At 36.1% G+C, this 20,638-nt stretch overlaps 1 protein-coding gene across 6 annotated transcripts in view; it reads right to left on the bottom strand.

The window, feature by feature from the left end:
* The window catches only part of IBTK (inhibitor of Bruton tyrosine kinase), an 82,641-nt gene that overhangs the window by 54,297 nt on the left and 7,706 nt on the right, over nucleotides 1-20,638 (bottom strand). For 5 of the 6 annotated variants that reach the window (XM_006090353.3, XM_014457211.2, XM_006090355.3 and 2 more), the window contains exons 2-9: nucleotides 17,725-18,402; nucleotides 14,067-14,163; nucleotides 12,324-12,448; nucleotides 10,869-10,979; nucleotides 8,919-9,089; nucleotides 5,674-5,791; nucleotides 5,404-5,584; nucleotides 3,594-3,717 (exon numbers count right to left, since the gene is read on the bottom strand). In XM_006090353.3, coding sequence (XP_006090415.1) covers nucleotides 3,594-3,717; nucleotides 5,404-5,584; nucleotides 5,674-5,791; nucleotides 8,919-9,089; nucleotides 10,869-10,979; nucleotides 12,324-12,448; nucleotides 14,067-14,163; nucleotides 17,725-18,045 — 1,248 coding nt within the window. In that variant the 5' untranslated portion in view covers nucleotides 18,046-18,402. The remainder of the gene's footprint in view (nucleotides 1-3,593; nucleotides 3,718-5,403; nucleotides 5,585-5,673; nucleotides 5,792-8,918; nucleotides 9,090-10,868; nucleotides 10,980-12,323; nucleotides 12,449-14,066; nucleotides 14,164-17,724; nucleotides 18,403-20,638) is intronic. The other variant, XM_023755188.1, reaches the window with a different exon arrangement.

Raw genomic sequence — 20,638 nt, 5'->3', positions numbered from 1 at the left:
TCAAGAGGTAATGTTTCTAAAATAAAGTTCCGAATAATATGTTTCAATGTTTCTTCTGCAGAACTTTTAATAAGTGGCAGTATGTTTCTTTGCATGAATTCAGTAATACCTGTTTCCAATTGTGGCTATACTAACCAAGACTTTGACTGGAATGTCATGTCTGAGAGAGACATGCCCAGATTCTGGATGTCACCAGAAAGCTTTAAGGAATGAAGCCAATAAGAGCACCTTGGAGAAAGCCTGGTACCTTGATTGGTCACATGGTTCATGGCAGTCTTCTCAGGTTACAAGCCCTACTCAGACTCTGGGAATACCACCTCTAGGCACCATTGCCACCTCCTTCTGTGCCCAGGCCTCATCGTCCCTCTGACAGAGAGTAAGGATCTCTTGGCTCTGAAGGAAAAACTTCGTCCCTACTCAGCACGAAGCAGTTACACAAGAGACCCTGTGTCCCTTTTCTCTGAAAGTACTGAGCCAAGGTCCCTGGGAATGTGGTAGACAGTTAGACAGACCTGAGCAGAGCAAGGACAATGGCCAACTAGGGGAGAAATGGACTAGATCCTGAGGTGTGCTTCTCACCACTCCAATTGCTCTGAAGCTGGTAGTGGAGGAATCTGTGTAGATCTGACCTTTACATTTTGCTGAGTAGTTGGGACACGTACTGATAATATACAGAACTATTCCATTCATTTTGGAAGTCATACACAGGGACCTTTATATGTTGGGACCCACTGTCTGGGAAAAGGATGCAAGGTTACTGCAGTAGTTCCCTGTAGCAAATGTCTGACTGTTACTAAGTGTCCTAGTTATTGTCTTTCAGTATCTAATAACTACAATATGAATTGTTCTGATAATTTCACCTTCCCTTATAGTAATGGACATACTAAGCTGCTGGCTGGTTGCTTTCTGATATCTGGGGTAACTCCCTAACAACAGCACCGGAGGGCCCTGTTCCTTAGTACGAATGACTGTCTTTATGTCTCAGAAACATCACAGGGTCTGAACCAAAAGAGACTTTCTCAAGGCCGTAGCACCGGCCTGCAATGACAATCTCCACCTGTGGAACCCTGCTGCATATATTGCTTTGATCATTTTGTTATGCTGGTAATGGTAGGCTCCCTTAATGTAGGAAGTGACCCGGCTGGCTTGTAGCATAGTAAAAACCCTGAATGTTACCTCCAGGGCTATACATGGGATAAATCAAGAGCTGAGCCAGGTCAGGGAGGCAGTTCTAGAAAATCAGGCATCAATAGATTATTTGCTGTTGCAGCATAATCATGGTTGTGAGAAATTTAAAGGAATGTACAGTTTTAATCTTTCTGACAATTCTCAGTAAATAGAAAATATATCCAAGATCCTGCATTTGGTGTATTCCATCCCTGGGACCTGCTTTCAAGGCAGAAGCAAATGCAGTCCAGCAGGATGAGATTTTTTCATCTAATACTAATCTCATAGATATGAGATGATAGAAATAGCAGTGGGGAAATGTTAGGAGCAAAAATAGAATATTGGGGACTAGCTATGATTAGGGGAAATATTAATCATGCTGTTAACCATAATTGCCTTGTGTTGGTTAAAGTAAAGACATTCTGACCTGGCTGGGAGTTGTACGCCTTCCAGGACGTGGGAGACAACCTAGGACCTGGGAGTCAACCTTGGACCTGGAATCAACCTTTGAACCATTCTCATTCAAGAACTGCCTATTATCATGGAAAGATTAACAACCTTGTTGCCCAACAATGGATTCCCACTCCAGCCTCCTACTTTCCCATGTGATCTTTGTCCTATTCTATATAAGCAGCTGGCTTATGGGGGTCTGCAGAGCAGATTTTTGTGGATGACCTGCTGCTCTCCCATACTGCCGGCAATACTGAAATAAACAGTCATATATGATTTTTTTTAAAAAAAAGGTCAAGATGGTTTTTAAGAAATGTCTTTCAGAAAAAGTACATCAAGCAAACAGTAAGTATTAAATATCCTTCAAAGACATTCCTCTTAATTAATTTTCAGTATTGTTTGTTTTGGGCATACAGAACTGCTATAATACTAAAGAAACACAAAAATCTTATAGGTAAAACTTAGGTATCAAACTTGCTGTAGTACTATCTGTTTACAAGAAGAATGAAAAGCATCCTGTGAAAATCTAAACTTGATTCTAAAGAAAACAAAAGTATAACTAAATTATATTACTAACACAAAACTTTAGAGACAGAAATAATCATCATAGAGTTTGACATGCTTGGTTTAATGGCTTCCTAGTGGTTCTGCAAACCATAGTATTCGTGAGAAATGGCTTAAGGGCTGCTGCTCAAGGATATTGAAAATAAAGAGATGGGATGCTGGGCTTCCCAACACAGCTTTATCCAGAACAGCTACCCTTTTATCTGCTTCATAGATTAGCATTTCAAATAAGATTTCATTTGAAATATTTTAACAGTGCTGATTTTAAAAGTGCAATCCTCTCATAACTAAGAAAGTAAAGCACAAAATGGTATCTACCAAAATTACTCAAAAGTTATGCACACACAAAAAGACTATATTGATTCCTTCACAGTTTGGTTTTTAATGTAAGACTAATTTTAAGCAAGTAAATATCCAGAGGTATAAGTCATATTAATATAAATGAAACACACCCCAAAGTCAAAGTAAGTTTTTTATACTCAAGATTTTATGCAACCCCATGCCTCTGCTCCCTTCCATCTACAAATTAGAGTAGTTCCCTCTATTAAAATGATCAACTACAATAGGTTTATGCCTGTAGTGTACCTGTAGGTGAAGCCTTATGATTTTAATTCTTCAAATTCTAAAATGTCAAAATTCACAGCACTTTATAAACATCAGAAAAACATTCTAATTGTATGATTTGTTTTATAGCAAAAAGCCGAAAGCAATCTGTGTTTTTCTAGTCAGTGTAAAATTTTTTCAGTGTACTAATGTATAATATATTTTTTTTAATTAACAGTTTTATTAAAGAAATATACTGGTATGTTTACAAAGGGAACTAAACTTAAAACTCTATAGTATTTACTTCAATGAAAAGAAATAAGATTCTTTATATAGTGATCTAGAAATGCATTATCTCTTATATACGATAGTTATAATATCTGCATATATATATTATGTATACATTTGTTTAAAACTGAATCTGTGGAAAAAAATTTCAATTATGCATCAAATTTTTAATATTGCCTGCTTTACTTTTTTTAAAGAGTAGTTACATAACATAGCTCATATCTATGTAATTCATTTACACAGTATTGATAAATGGAACATTAGGGTTTAATATTCCATTTATCAATACTGTGTACATATAAAACAACCCATCAAAATCCCTTACTTATTTCCATTTTAAGCACAGTAAATGATATGTTAAACTACAGTTCAACAAAGCAGTACTATGCAACATTAAATGTCACCTTACTTTCTTTAAAATACCAGCTCCATACTAATTAGTACTGAATGTCAAAACAAATTGAGAAACAAAGTCAATAGAAGTCATCACTATCATGGAAATACGTTTACATATTATCAGGTCCTCCACAGCTATCAACTGACATTAAGATTACTACACTTTTGCATAAATATATACTCACCCTTCCAGCTCCATCCATTGCAAGAATACAAATTTTTTCACCCTCATTTTCTTTCAAATGTTCAGGATCAACCTTGTATTCCAGACGCCCCCCAGATACAAGAACCTTTTTCAAGTTTAGCTGTCTAGGGGAAAAAAAAAAATCTACATTATGTTCTCTAAAATACACATGCTCAATTTTTAAGAAATTACTATTCAAATAATAACTTAGGGCGATATTGTGAAAGGGAGGGAAGATGATTTAGCCTTTGGTGTTCTTAGTTCCTCTCTTTCTGTAAGTTTCCCCTATACAACAGCTGTTTTTTCCTATGGCAATCCTTTTCTCCCAAAAGCCTCTCCCCATACAGATACACACATTGAATACCTAATGCCCAGCTTGCTAATGCACACATTCATTCTAGTTTAAATAACTGATAACGCTAAAAGTTCCTAAGTGTATTTGCATTTTAACAGAAAAGAAAAATTTTAAACCTCAAAACAAAACAGAAATCCTTAGTTTCAAATATGGACAACCCTAAATAGATACAGAAACCATGAAAATTATCAATATTATTAATTTAATAACTCACCCACTAACCACACATTTCATTATGTCTGCACATGGGATATGCCTATAGAATTGTGTGAAACCTGCTATTACTCCTATGATTATCCTCCCTCTAAGATATTCTATCTGCATTTAAGATTTTTTTCATTTCAAAATTACTATGTTGTAACTATCTGCAACAAAAGAATTTTCTTAGTGAAAACTTGGCTATAATATACTTATGTAATTTAATGTCATCAGGGCAAGTTTTATAAGTGTTAACTAAACCTTAATATTCCACAAATCACCTCATACTGACAAAAAACCTAGTCAGTTCTAAGGAACATGTATGCTCACATTTTCATGTTTCTGTAACAAATATAACCTACAATAGATAACCTTTCAATTGTTATACACAGAAGTTGTAACAAATTGATGATTGACATTTTCTGCTCATGAGTTAATTTCAGGGATGATATCTATTTATAAAGTTACCATTTTATTTATATTAGCAAAAGCACATTTCATTGTATTTCAATTTCAATGCCTGATTACTTTTTAAGTTAGATGGCTACTCTCTAGAATTCCTGCACACTACAGCTTCCACTAATTGAGCTATACTCTTCCAGGGTCAAAGATCTATTTCTCTACTTGTATTTTTTATTATTATTACTGTTATTATTATAGCATATAAAGAAATATTATGTAAACTAATAAGATATTAGTCTGAAAGAATGTTCTCTATAAAAGTTAAATACTTAGGAATGACATGATAAATATCAGTAGCAAAAAAAAAGCTATTATATCAGATATGGATTAATCAACTGTAAAAGATTGAAAATGTATGAAAATTATAGGATTCTGCACTTAACTTACTTCACAATTGTTTTTAAGCACTTGTTCCTTAAATCATTCAAAATGAAATCATAGATGACACATTAAACTAGTAAGTATGACTTATGCAGGAAACACAGGGAACTCTAATTGGTGGACCCATCCATACTTAAAACCTTCATGTTATGATTCTCCACTTTAACTGGCATTTTGATTGGCCAACTGCTAGTTTACTGAATGCTACTATAACATGCTTTCAGATAATAATAGGCTGGCTATACAAAGATTAAAAATATACCAGTCAGGTAAAAACACTTGGACTGGGTCCATGATATATGATTAACATCTTTTTAAAATAAATAAGTGCACAATATAAACAAGACTACACATGAACCAATGATGATTGTATCACAAACCAAGAATTATGTTTCTTTCAGAGAAATACACATACTTGGAAGCCATCTTCTTGCACTGATAGTCTGTAAGTAAATAAATATCTCCCCTTGTAGTAACACAGACTGTGGCCCCATCACTTGCAGCAACCAAAGACAGAGTGATGTCCTTATGATGAAGGGCAGAGACTTGACGAGGAGCAGTTACACACTTCTCTCCATTGGGATCTAGCAAATAACCTAAAAAGTTACACAAACATACAAGTCACAAAATATCCATTTTAAGAATCCAATTTACTTTTCAGATAGTGTCATCAAAGATTTCTTACCCAGTTGTCCACCATTTAGTCCCATAGTGTAAACAGCTTCTTTAGTCCATAGCACTGTATGAAACCTGCCTGCTGCTACTCCAATGATTGTCCTTCCTTTCAGGTGTTTTGCCTGCATCTATTACAAAAGACAAATAAGACTGCAGTTTACTATACATCTATTAACTAGTACAATTTTGCAAAGATCCAGTAAAACAGAGCAAATATATGGCATATGTGCTACCAGTGCTCCCTCAAGTGCTCGTGGCAGTTGTCCCTAACAAATGTTAGCACTAACACCCCAACTCTTCTCAGAATGTAAGACATTCTGATGCAGCCACTTTATGTCAGCAGTTTTAATATATAAAAAGCAATATACAAAACAGGCATATTCATTCTTACTAGAAAATATGGTGCTTTTAAATTTGATATATCCAGGGTCTCTCATCCATGGCACTAATAACATTTTGGGCCAGATGATTCCTTGCTGTTGGAGACTGTCTTAGGCATTGTAGAAGATTTGGCAGCATCCCTAGACTCTAAGGCATTCCTAGATGCCAGTAACACCACTCCCACTCCTGCCCCCAGTTGTAACTGAAAATGTTTTAGACATGGCCAAATAGCTTCTGGGGAACAAAACTGCCCCCACTTGAGAATACTCAGATATGGTCCTATCAACCTAGAGCTCCGACAATGAGAATACAAATGGAAGTGTCTACCATTCCTAAAGAAGTCTTACAAAATGATTAAATATCCACAGATTCCAGTGGGAAGAATTCGATCTTTTAAAAAGTATCACACATTAGATGTGCCTGCCGGGTGGCTCCGTTGGTTGGAGTGCTGTCCAGTGCACCAAAGGGTAGCATGTTCAATTACTGGTCAAAGCACTAGGTTGTGGGTTTGATCCCTGGTCGGGGTGCGTACAGGAGGCAACCGATCCATGATTCTCTTGCTTCAATGCCTGCCTCTCTTTCTCTCTTACTCTCTCTAATATATCCTCGGGTGAGGATTGGAAAAAAAAAAAGAAGTACCACAGATTGAAAACTACCTCCAATTATTTTGGGTTAATTCTTATTGATTCATTAATCATCCCAAATGGGAAATCATTGGATTTAAAGCTTATTACAAACGTGTATCTAATAATAACTTTAATTCCAGACGATTAAATCCAGTGAAGAGATTTAACATTTGAAATACATAATATTGTGAGTTGAAAACACATTTATTATGGGTGATGATTCCAGTAACATTAATTTAGAACATCAGTCCCACTTCTGTGTACTAGGTCCCTGAGTTGAGGAAAGAATACTTTCTGGTGGTAGCTGTACAAATTGGAGGGGGAAAGTAGAACAAAGAACAGTGGCGTTTTTATCTATATTCCATCACATCAGCTTGCCAGGTGTGATTTCTGGGCAGAGGTAGATTTATCATGAAGCCAATATGCTTAGGCTTCTAGGTGCCTTATTTGCATAGCCCATTTTGTATTTATAAACTTGGTGTTTTAAAAAAAAATAAAATAAATAAAATAAAATAAACTTGGTGTTTTTATTATTTAAATTGTTTTTTGTTATTGTTGTTAATCCTCACCTGAGGATTATTTTTTCCATTGATTTTTAGAAAGAGTAGGAGAGGGGGAGGGAGGGAGGAACATCGATGTAGGAGACACATCGATTGGTTGCCTCCCGCACAAACCCCAACCAGGACCAGGTACTCTAGACTGGGAATGGAACCAGGGACACTTTCAGTGTGTGGGCTGATGCTCTAACAGAGGCCAGGGCTATTTGTTTGTTTGTTTTTATAAGGAGGGCCTTAAACCCCAAAAATCTGGGTCCCCCTTGGTTTATGAATACTTAGAAGTTTAAGGCAGTTTGGTGCCCAATTTACCAAGTGCTTTCTTTCTTACTCCAAAAAAAATGTTAATTTGTACCATGTTTAATTTCTCCTGTGAAAAATATTTATCACTGAATATACACTGAGTGACCAGATTATTATGACCACCTGATGTTTGTAGGCAAATTAGCTATAATTTCGCGCTGAAGTTGCTAGAGGGCCAGACCATTATAAATAGGGAAGCAGGTTGTTTGCCACGACAGTAGAAGTGATTTTTTTCTGAAGATAAGGGTAAACAATGTGATTTAACAGCCTTTGAACATGGGATATATTTGAACGTGAGTGGCCAGATTAGTATGACCACCCCATCAGTACTTCGTTGGGCCACCTTTTGCCTTCAATACTTCGGCGATTTTTCTTGGCATTGACTCCATGAGATGTTGAAAGGTGATTCGAGGAATCTGACACCATGCCTGATGAATAGCACTGTCCAGTTCTGTGAGATTTGATGGTTGTGGAACCAGCTGCCTGATGGCTCTTTTAACTTCGTCCCACAAATGCTCAATTGGAGTGAGATCTGGTGATTGTGGTGGCCACCTAAATAAGGTAAAGCCTCCCTCATGTTCTTGAAACCACTCCTGCACAATACGAGCAGCGTGGCATGGCGCATTGTCTTATTGGAAGAAGCCATCTCCATTGGGATACGCCATCAACATGATAGAATGAAGTTGATCAGCAATGATACTTAGGTATGTTGTGCTATTCAGACATTGTTCCACACGAATTAAAGGGCCCAAATCATGCCAGGAAAACATGCCCCAAACCATAACACTGCCCCACCGGCTTGAAGGGTTGTACTCATGCATGTGGGGTGCATGCTTTCATGCTGTTTCCGCCAAATTCTCACTCTGCCATCTGTATGATGCAACTGGAAACGTGATTCATCGGACCACATGACTTTTTTCCAATGCTTGACTGTCCAATCCTTGTGTTCCTGTGCGAATTGGAGACGTTTTATCTTGGTAACTGCAGGCAGCAAAGGTGTTCGAACAGGCCTTCGGCTTCCATATCCCATGCGATGCAGTGTATAGCTAATTTGCCTACAAACATCAGGTGGTCATAATAACCTGGCCACTCACGTTCAAATATATCCCATGTTCAAAGGTTGTTAAATCGCATTGTTTACCCATATCTTCAGAAAAAAACCACTTCTACTGTCATGGTAAACAACCTGCTTCCCTATTTATAATGGTCTGGCCCTCTAGCAACTTCAGCACGAAATTATAGCTAATTTGCCTACAAATGTCAGGTGGTCATAATAATCTGGCCACTCAGTGTAAGTAAAGTAAGTTGCTCTGTCAATACCTTCCATCCTTTTGTCCATACAGGTTTTATAGCAAATAGCCACCTTATTGTTTAAAAAAAGAGAAGTTTACCTGTCTGGGTACATTACAACTGGAAGGTGGAGGAATAATTCCTAATTGATGAAAAGTATTGCGACCAAATGTATAAATACATCCATCTTCAGTTAATACAATAGTATGATCCTCAGCAGCTGCCACTTGGGAACAATTATGACCACTCAGCCCTTCCACAAGCCTAGGGACCTACAAAATGAAATTAACTTTAGTTTAATAGGCATTTATATAGATATACAAATAGAATCTGATAATACTATGTCTAGTAAAATGACATGACTGGTACATTGCTCTATCATGATAAATTCTACAATTCAGCAAGGAATTATTAGTAAAACACAAAACCCCTAGTAAGACACTTTAACAAAATAATTTAACACAAAAAATAATTTTTGAGCCCTTAGTATACACCAAGTACAAATTTGTTTGGTATAAAGGGAGCTCTTCAGCCAAAGAACTCATTGGTATATTGAAAAAATAAATATAAAATACAGGAAACAATGCATCCCTTCCATGAGACATTTGCTAGCTATTTGAAAATCAAATCTCAACTTCTCAGTAGTTCATTTTCTTCACCTGAACACAAAATTGTAATAGCATTTTATTTATTAATTTTTGTTGACTTAAGAGAAGGGAGAGAGAGATAGAAACATCTCCTGCACTTCCCCCACTAGGGATTACCCCGAAACCTGGACATGTGTCCTGATTGGGAATTGAACTATGACCTTCTAGTTCATAGGTCATGTTCAACCATACCAACTGGGCCATAATAGTATTTTAGATGATAACTGGATTGGTGTTAGAAGTAGATAAGTTGTTAAGTATATAACACTACAGTCTCTGGCACAGAATAAGCAACCAATAAATGATTGCTATTATTACTATTGTCATTGTATATAAAATGAGGATAATAATGCCTATAACTCACAGGGCTGTTAAGGCTTTATGACAATTCCTTAACAGAATAAACTATATAATAAACTCCCCCCAAAAAAGGAAGCTACACTCTAGCCGTTTTGGCTCAGTGGTTGGAATGTCAGCTTGCAGACTGAAGGTTTCAATTCCAGTGAAGGGGACATACCGAGGTTGCAGGCTCGATCCCCGGCCCCAGTTATGGTGCATGGGAGAGGCAACCTATTGATGTATCTCTCTCACACTGATGTTTCTCTCTGCCTCTCCCCCTTCCACTCTCTCTAAAAATAAATGGGGGGGGGGGGGGGCTATGATAATAGCTCTCTCTCCTTTTAAAAAATATATATTTTTATTAATTTCAGAGAGGAAGGGAGATGGAAAGATAGAAACATTAATGATAAGAATCACTGATCAGCTGCCTCTTGCATGCCCCCCCACCCCCCACTGGGGATCGAACCCGAATCCCAGGCATGTGCCCTTGACCAGAATCGAACCTGAGGCCTTTCAGTCCTCAGGCCGTCGCTCTATCCACTGAGCCAAAATGGCTAGGGCTCTCTCTCCTTTTTAAAGTACCCTTTAATCGACGGTAAACATACCAGTAGTCCCTTCCCAATATTTGCTATAAAAAGAAAATTTTTCCTTGATGCTTCACAATTTTGCATCATATCTAATTTGAACATGATATACTAGAAAAATCATCGATTGTTAAAAATCTATTACCAACTGGGGCCTGGCCGGTGTGGCTCAGTGGCTGAGTGTCAACCTATGAAACAGGTTCAATTCCTGTTCAGGGCACATGCCTGGGTTGCAGCCTCAATTCCCAATGGGGAAGTGCAGGAGGCAGCTGATCAATGATTCTCTCTCATCCTTGATATTTCTATCTCTCTCCCTCTACCTTCCTCTCTGAAATCAATAAAAATATATTTTTTAAAAATCTATTACTAATTGGTACATTATTTTCTCCTTATACTGGTATTTGGCTAAAAATTTTTTTTGGTTAATGCAAGCTTTCAGTTTATCAAAATTTTACTAAAGTTACCTAAATATATCAATTACCAAGCATGTCTGTTCATCTCCATGGCCTAATCGTCCTCCAGGACCATGACCACAGGTATAGACCTGCCCCTTCTGAGACAGAAACACTGAGTGAAATTTACAAAGCACCACCTGTGGGACAACAAGAGGATATTATTAAAATTCTCCAAATAAAACATCCTTAATTTTATTTAAAATTAATAATAGATTATTGCTAACTGTTTAAGCTGGACGATGGGTACATTGGTATTCAGAGTATTCTCTCTACTTTGTACATGTTTCAAGTTTTCTGTAATAAAAATTACAAATATACATATTTTATTTTAAAACTATGTCTAAAAACAGACATATGAAAAAAAGAACAAAGAAGAAATTAGCACGGGTTACCCATAGAAGAGACTAAACAAAGAAAAATGCAAATCTTAAGTCTTCAACTACAAAAAGTAGTAGCCAGTTGTTTCCCAAACAGCAAGAACTGAGCAGAGTGCAATATGAAGCATAAAGATCATCAAATAGTGATATATGTTATTAAATTATGGAAATGTTTTAAGGTAAAAGTATTTTTTAAAACATCAGCTATACATGGGGAATGTGGGGTAGACAGTATGTCCTTTTTATTTCTCTAATTTTGTCTAATATATCTTTAATAGGACACTTATATATCAACACATTCTTACCAGAAGACAAGAGTACTGAAATGGTTGAACTGCATCAGCAGAAGGCAATAACTAGAAACCAATAGAAGTTTCAAATATGCATGTACTTACATACCTAACCCCCAGGCCACACTGATATTTTCAGTGCATCTAATGTGCAGCATACTTATTTTATGTTAATACCACTTAATAATCTTTTTTCTTATTTTTAAAAATTATTTGCATTTATATTTTTTAATTGATTTTAGAGAGAGAAAGGGAGAGTGAGAGATATAAACACACACACAAAGTGGTAAGAGAAAGATGAATATGTTAACAGTAGTAAGATCCATAGAAGTGAAAGATAACATCCAGCATAATGATAAAAGACTCAAGATAAAATCTTTACAATTATATCAATTAATTTTGTAATTACTTATATTTAAGAACTCAGGTTCACTTATCTAAAACTAGTAATACTGAGCTTCAACAATGAATTCACTTGAGAAACAACTTGAAAAATTCTAATTTTATGTTACACAGAAACAAAAGCTACAAAATCAACAGAAGCTCTACCTTTTTAAAATTAAATAAATATCTGTATAGTGCCTTCGAATTTCTAACAGTGCTCGAAAAAGATCTCAGTTTTACACTATTTTACACAGTATAGATATGATTAAGGCTAACAAAATCTAAAATAAATTAGTAAATTTGTTGATTCCTTCATTCAAATAGATTATCACACCTTCAACAAAGTTAACATAAGTTAAATGAAAAGATGAGCTATCAAATACAAAGTACTTTTTAATTCTAAAAGTACTTAGATTGTACTTCAAAATACCTGTTTAATATAAACCCCGCTCCTGGAGAACAGATCCACCAACTCTGGATGATGTTTGCTATTCTGGCTTCCGTGACCCAGGGTGAAATTTGTATTATCTCCCCAAGTGTAGACATCTGTAGGATCTAAAATGAAAATTAAATTTTATACTTTTATATTTTAAAACAAATATTAGTGTAGTTAAATTATAGATATATTCCACTAATCATTTTACCTCTCACACAACTCTTTACAGAAATTTAACCACCATATTTAAAAAGATGTTGCCAACATTCTCTTTCAAATTATGAATCTACTAATATATTATATAATTCTAAGAACAGAAATCAGAAAATCCAAATCAGCATAGGCCTGCCTCAATGTAAGCAATCCAATATTTGTTCTTTGTTTCTAAAGTTTAACTAAAGTTTAAAGTTTAACTGCCAAATGAGTAAAACAGCACCTGCCATAACCACTTAGTCTCCATGAAAATAATACTTAAAACATAAAATGTTAACACACATATATATAAAGGTACTAAATAAAGTAAATGTGATATTAATTACTATTCCTACAGAAACATTAACTTTCTTTTTTTAAATATATTTTTATTAACTTCAGAGGGGAAGGGTGAAGGAGGGAGAGAAACATCAATGAGAGAGAATCATTGATTGGCTGCCTCCTACACGCCCCCTACTAAGGATCTAGCTTGCAAACAGGACTTGTGCCCTGATCAAATCATGACCTCCTGGTTCATAAGTTAATGCTCAGCCACTGAGCCATGCCCAGTCAGGCTATAAATATTAACTCTCAATAACTTGCTCCTTATTGATGTAAATAAAACTACAGTAGGTCCTCGGGTTACATCGGAGATCCGTTCCTACTGCACAACATAACGCGATTTTTTCACCATAAGTGGGAACCCATCACATGGAGCACATACACAGCAGTAATGAAGTGAAACATTAAAAAAAAAATTAAAAGAAAGATAACAATTCCCGACCTTTACTTGTGGTAAATAAATAATTAAAAAACATAAAGCACATATGTACATCCGTCAAAATGACGGAACTTTTTTTTTTTTAATAAATAAATGGGAGATGGCGACAACCATGAAAAGACATACGTCGAGTCCGACGTAACCTGAGTACTGTCTGTATTGATTAAGGTACCCATTAAACTAGGATAAAACTTAATCATAGCTAAGTTTATGATATGAATCTTCATTTTTATTTTGGAAGGCTCATATAATTCCTTTATAATATAGTATCCAAGGTAGAAATAAAATGAAGAATGAGTCCTTTCTTAGCTTAATTACTAGTTAAATGAAAATTATAGAGTGCCCCATTTAAATCTCTTCTTTTTTTCAGCCAATTTCTACTTCCAGAGCTCAAAGGGCAAATTGGAGGGATAAGTAGAATTAGAAGAATGTGTAGGTGGAAGAATCATTTCCTATTTCCCTCTACCTTAAATGTTGATGCTATTTTCTAGATGCACACTAATGACTTTACAGTAGCTAAAATTCTAAATGCCTTTCCTCTTGTAGGCTGTTTTTACTTATATAAACATAAAATAGATTAAAATTGAAAAATGCAAAATAGAAGTGTTCTGGAGAACCAAAATTATCAATCCACATTTACCAAAGTAGAAGTTCTTTGCAGAGATATAAACACAAATTTCCTCAGATATTTAACAAGAAAAAAATGTCATTAAAGTTTTCTAAGCTGCACCTTAATGGAATATATATGTGTGGAATTTTCTTACCAGTATTTTTGAATACTACATGATTTGGTCTATCCTTCATTACAAGATCCAAAGCTGACAAGCCTTCTTTATCTTGGGTATACAGACTAACACCATGCTAAAAAAAAAAAGAGAGAGAGAAAAGAAAAAAATATGTGTTTGTATATATATATATATGTATATATATATATATATATATATATATATATATACACACACACACACACACATATTTGTATGCATGTATTTTTAACCATTTACCTATAATCATTAATTTTATTCTTATCAAAAATACAGATTAAGCTCATAAAAACATTTAAAAAATAAACATTGAATAACAAGGATCTCCTATGACCAAACACATTATTTTTCTCACACAGAGAACTAAGAGAAATCAAATATCCAATTCTTGGTGGACTAAGGAACGACAGAAAATATGAAGAAATAAGTAACATTTCAAATCAAAATGAGCCCTGGCCAGTGTGGCTTGCTGGTTAGAGTGTTAGCCCATGGACTGAAGGGTCCCAGGTTCAATGCAGGTCAAGGGCACATTCCTCAGTTGCAGGCTCATCTCTGGCCCAGTTGGGGCATAAGTGGGAGGCAACCAATCAGTATGTCTTTCTCACATCGATGTTTCTCTCTGTCTCTCCCCCTCCCTTCTACTCTCTCTAAAAGTCAATGGAAAAAATATCCTCGGGTGAGAATTTAAAAAAAAAAGATATCAAGGCAATGGCAGAAAAATATTTATAGGATTTTCTGTACATAAACATAATGTGATCAACTATGTTCCATATTTTTTTGCCTTGAATTCTATTGTATCTATTATTGACATTGAGACAATTATATTCTTGTATTTCTATTTTTGTGATGTGTTTTCATGTTTTTCCTTAAATTTGTAGCATTGTTTAATTTTGGTTTCATGTGTGTGTGTTTAAGGGTGAATTTAAAGTAATCTATATAGTTTTATATCTCTACAATTAAAATTCAAACATGAAATAGAACACCCTTTTCCTATCACCACACTTTCTGTCTTTTAAATCATAATGAGGGTAAGGGGTGATAGAGAGCTATGTTCAAATCATATTACTGTTACTTCATTACAGTTTCTTAAACGTAAAATGTATGCCCAGCCGGTGTGGCTCAGTGGTTGAGCATTGACCTATGAACCAGGAAGTCAGGGTTTGATTCCTTGTTAGGGCATAAGCATGGTTTTCAGGCTTAATCCCCAGTAGGGGGCATGCAGGAGTCAGCCAATCAATTTATCTCATTGATATTTATTTCTATCTCCCTCTCCCTTCTTCTCTGACATCAATAAAAATATGTTTTAAATAAATAAATAAAATATAAAATGTACTCCTTTTCAAAAATAACTTCTGCCCGGCCTGTGTGACTCAGTGGTTAAGTGTCAACCTATTAACCAGGAGGTCACAGTTCGATTCCCAGTCAGGGCACATAGGCAGGTTGTGGCTTGATCCCTGGTAGGGGGCATGCAGGAGACAACAAATCAATGATTTTTCCTCATCATTGTTTCCATCTCCCTCTCCCTTTCTCTCTGATCACTAAAAATATATAGTTTAAAAAAATTAAAGAATAACTTCTAATATTTTTTGGTATTTTTATAAGACATTAAACCAGTGGTTCTCAACCTTCTGACCCTTTAAATACAGTTCCTCATGTTGTGACCCAACCATAAAATTATTTTCGTTGCTACTTCATAACTGTAATGTTGCTACTGTTAGGAATCGTAATGTAAATATCTGATATGCAGGATGGTCTTAGGCGACCCCTGTGAAAGGCTTGTTCGACCGCCAAAGGGGTTGCAACCCACAGGTTGAGAACTGCTGCATTAAGCAATTACTAACACCTCTATTTTAACTGGTGCGAATCATCACTGCCTGTCCACACACACAGTATGTCTGGATAGTTATAGGCTGAGATGAACCATGAAGTTTTTAAACTCTGTAACGTGTTGGCATGCTTGGTTTTGGGTTACTCAGGAAAGAGAAATCCCCTATTACCTCGTAACAATGGATTCTATAAACTAAAATCAATTATAACCATCTGGAACTTTATTATGTTCCAGATGGTTGTTATACCTGATTTCACAAGGACTGTCAATGAACAAAAAACATTCAAGTTAGTGAGAAAATAAGTAAAACAAAAATCAGAAGTGATCCAAGATCATAACAAATTTAAAACTATGTTGCTTACTGCTTTCAAAAAAATTAGACACAATAAATCCATATGGGAACTAAGCTTGGCCTTTTTCAGAGTATGGCAGGTAGATTCTAGGGCAGAGTGTTGCAAGCTATGAATGACAAATGGGATCCCAGAAACTTAGATGCCTGGAGAGTTTATTTTGAAAGTTTTGTCAATTTGTTCTAAACTTTACTTATACCAACTGAACACTAGTAAGACTACATATACTGTGTTACCCTAAGTAGCCCAACCTACATAAAGGACTAGGGACATTTTTTTGGCTTTAGAAATGGTGGGCTCTGAAACTTTAACATGCTTATCTTAAATTCTAAAAGTAGCAGGACGATCAGTGTGTACTCTATCCCATTTCTTCAAAAATCAACTCTTGCCCTGGCCAGTGTGGCTCAGTTGGTTGGAGCTTCATCTCCTGCACCAAAAGGTAGCGGGTTCAATTCCTGGTCAGGATGCATATAGGAGGCCACCAATCAATGTTTCTTTCTCACATCGAAGTTTCTCTCTTTATCACCAGCCCCCCCACCCTTTCTAAAATCAATAAAAACACACCTTCTGGTAAGGATTAAAAAACAACTCTTTAAAGAGCCCCAAAACAGTAGATAAATCCATTAGCATAATAAAAAGCATCTAAGTATATACCAGGTTTATAAGCCTGAGCATTTCATGCCAATGCCCTACAAGGAGCAAATGGACTTTAGATACATCTATTCCACTAGTAACACTACTGGAAATGTCTATCTGTTTGTTTTTACTGTCTTCCCCAAAGCAAAGCATAAGCTAGACTGGCACACAGGTAATTTCCTTGGGAAGACATCCTAGAAAGCAGTACCGAGACCAGGAGAGTAAATCAAGGAAAGAAGATCAAAAAACAATACAAGGATGTGTTACCGAATAGGCCACTGTTAAGAAGGCTAGTGCATGATCCTACCAGGACCTTATCAAATATACCACAGAATAACTGTCCTACCAAGGGACAAAAGAAGGAAGGAAGTATTTACCACTGGTTCCCAGGTTCCCATTCTTCATTAATGGAGAGCTGCTCTTACAGGGATTTTAACTCACCCAAACTTTTACCTGGTCATGCATTTGCAAAGCCCTGGGCATAAAATCAGAGGCATGCAATACATGCCAGAAACGAAATGCAGATTACACCTACACAAAGCTGCTAGAAGCCTGTGCACAATTGGTCACCATGGCTGTGGCTGGAATAAGAGAGGCCAAGATGACATGAATTGTTTTCAGCAGAAGTGCCAGATTTATTAATATTTCCAAACTGCTTATGAGCTAAGTTGAATTACTTTAATATGGCTATCTGGCTACTGCTGCCCATATATTATCAAAAAAGTTAGGATTAAAAAGAATATCTTGAAACTAAATAATTTCTAATGGGAAAGAATAGGGATGTATTCTACTCTCCTTCTTTCAAGAAAAACATAATAGTTTTAAATAAACAAATTACACTTACCTTCAACAGAGACCAAACACAGTCAATATGTCCATAAAAGATGCTTCTGTGCAACGCTGTCCATCCTGACTCCTTGTCTTTCACCAATGGATCCACTCCTTTCTCAATAAGCCATTCTAATACTCCTTTCTTCCCACAGGAGGAAACAAGGTGGAGGGCATTTCTGCCAAAGTCATCCTTGATAGTCGCAGCATTATAACAATGACTGGAGAGAAAGGCCTTAATCTGGTTTTCACTTCCTTTGGTTACCACAGAAAGGACATCCAAAGCATGCTTCAGGGATCGACACTTTAATGTGCAGTCAGGGATGGAAGAATTCATCCTAATTGTTTTTATACTGCTATTTCTTTAGATAAAACTAATTTTTTAAAATGAAAAACAGGGCACAAAGGTGCTACTCAGAAAAATTTATAGAGAATGGCCTGCTTAGGATTATAATTTAAACCCTAATGGCAACAATATAAAACTATAAATCTTTGTACAATTGGTTTTGGCACTTAATCAAAAAATTATAAATAGCGCTAAAAAATTTATATTAAATACAAGTTAGTCTTTTTAAAAGTAAGTTTCCACAGTTTATATATTATTCCTGGAGTCAAGCACCAAGGGGGAGTGAGGAGGGGGACTCCCCCTCCACACTGTCTGATTCTTTTAAATATCCATAATTGCAAGGGTGACCTGTAAGAGAAGGGAGAAGGAAGAGAAAGTGAACATACAAAATCTCTCACTCTCCTCAAGTATTTTACAATACATCTACCTTCATATTTAAGTGCCTTTAATTACTTTTTTCTTAAGGTCTAACAATTTTCACCTTCACATCTATAGTATTCTATACCTACTTCAGTCATCCTCACCTTCTTTTTTCCAGTCTAGTCCTTCTTTTTTCCAATTAAGGCTAACCTCTAGTCCACACTCTGGAGTTCACCTTTTTCCTCACGAAACTGTCATTCCTTCTCTCCTATATTTTTACACTATTCTGGCTATGTCTCCACAAGCTATAAACGCACTTCTATCTACCACCTTTATAGGAATCTCATCCCAAACCTTTTCCCCTTAAAACTGAAAAACTACCACCACCACAATAACCAACACTCTCATCATTTAGTTTTTAAAGTCCCAGGCACTATGCTAATTAACGTTTTCTCTACTAAGTTCTTCAACACAGGAGATAATAATTACAGAATAGGTATCAAAGCAACTAGAGAGCTATATGGAAAAAAATAATTTTAAATATTTACTTTGTACCTTAAACTAATATAAATTCTAGATGGCTCAAAGACAAACATAATAATGACATAAAAGAACTAGATGGGAATATAGAAGACTTTTTTATAATCTCAACGTAAAAAATGACTTTCTAAGTATGATCCAAAGTAAAATCTCACACATTTCTCAGCAATATTTTTTCTGATATATCTCCTCCAACAAGAGAAACAAAAGAAAAAAATAAACAAATGGGACTTCATCAAACTAAATGAAACCATCAAAATATGAAAAGACAGCCCACTAAATGGGAGAACGTATTCGCCAATGATACATCTGATAAGGGGTTAATATCCAAAATTTATAAAGAACTTATACAACTCAACACTAAAAAAAATAAACAATCCAATTAAAAAATGGGCAAAGGATCTGAATAGTTACTTCTTCATATGGCCAAGAGACATATGAAATGATGCTCAACCTCACTAATCATCAGAGAAATGCAAATTAAACCCATAATGAGATTATCACTTCAAACCTGTCAGAATTGCTATCATCAATAAATCAACAAAAAACAAGTATTGGTGAGGATGTGGAGAAAAGGGAACCCTGGTACACTGTTGGTGGGAATGCAGACTGGTACAGCCACTGTGGAAAGCAGAATGGAGTTACCTCAAACAATTCAAATTGAACTGCCTTATGACCCAACAATTCCATGTCTAGGAATTTATCTGAGGAAACCCCAAACAGTAATTCAAAAGAATATATGTACCCCTATGTTCACTGCAGCATTATTTATAATAGCCAAGATTTGGAAGCAGCCCAAGTGTTCATTGGTAGATGAGTGACTAGAACAGCTATTGGTACATTTACACAATGGGACTACTACTCTCTCTTAAAATCAAAGAAAAAATTATCCTCAGGTGAGGATTAATTAAAAAAAAAAAAAAGAGGCTTACCTCACACAAAAGAAATTCAAATTAAAACTATGAGCTACCATTTTTTTTATCTATCAGAGTGGCAAAGATTAAAAAGGTTGATATTACTATGTATTGATAAAGTTGTGGGAAAATAGGAACTCTACACCATGGCTGGAGTATAAATTAGTACCACCTTTATGGAGAACAATTTAGTAATATTTATCAAAGTGTAAAATACACATTCCTTCTGACCCAAACAATTTTACTCCTAGGAATTTATCCTGTAAAAATATATCCATGTGAGGGGGACAGGTGTGGTCTAGAAGGGGTCAAGGTGGACATCTGTAATACTTCCAACTATAAAGATAAATTTAAAAATATGTATCTATATCTATATCTATATATAAAAGCCTAAGCAACCGTTATGACAGAACGACCAGAACGACTGGTCACCATGACATGCACTGACCACCAGGGAGCAGACACTCAATGCAAGAGCTGCCCCTGGTGGTCAGTGCGCTCCCACAGCCAACCTCCCGCGGCCAGCCAAACTTCCACAGTCCCTCCCCCTGGCCGGCTGGCCCCAATCACCCAATAGGGGCCTACATGCCAACCTCCCGTGGTCCCTTCCCCACCCGCCCGCCAACCTCCCACGGTCCCTCCCCCCCTCACCTCCCCCATGCACGAATTTGTGCACCAGGCTTCTAGTACAGCGGTCGCCAACCTTTCAGACCTCATGGACCACCAGTGGTCTGCGAACCACTGGTTGACTACCGCTGCTCTAGTATACA

This window comes from Myotis lucifugus, unplaced genomic scaffold (genome assembly GCF_000147115.1).
Source record: "Myotis lucifugus unplaced genomic scaffold, Myoluc2.0 scaffold_71, whole genome shotgun sequence".
Taxonomy (NCBI): domain Eukaryota; kingdom Metazoa; phylum Chordata; class Mammalia; order Chiroptera; family Vespertilionidae; genus Myotis; species Myotis lucifugus.
This window is presented reverse-complemented; position numbering and strand designations above follow the sequence as displayed.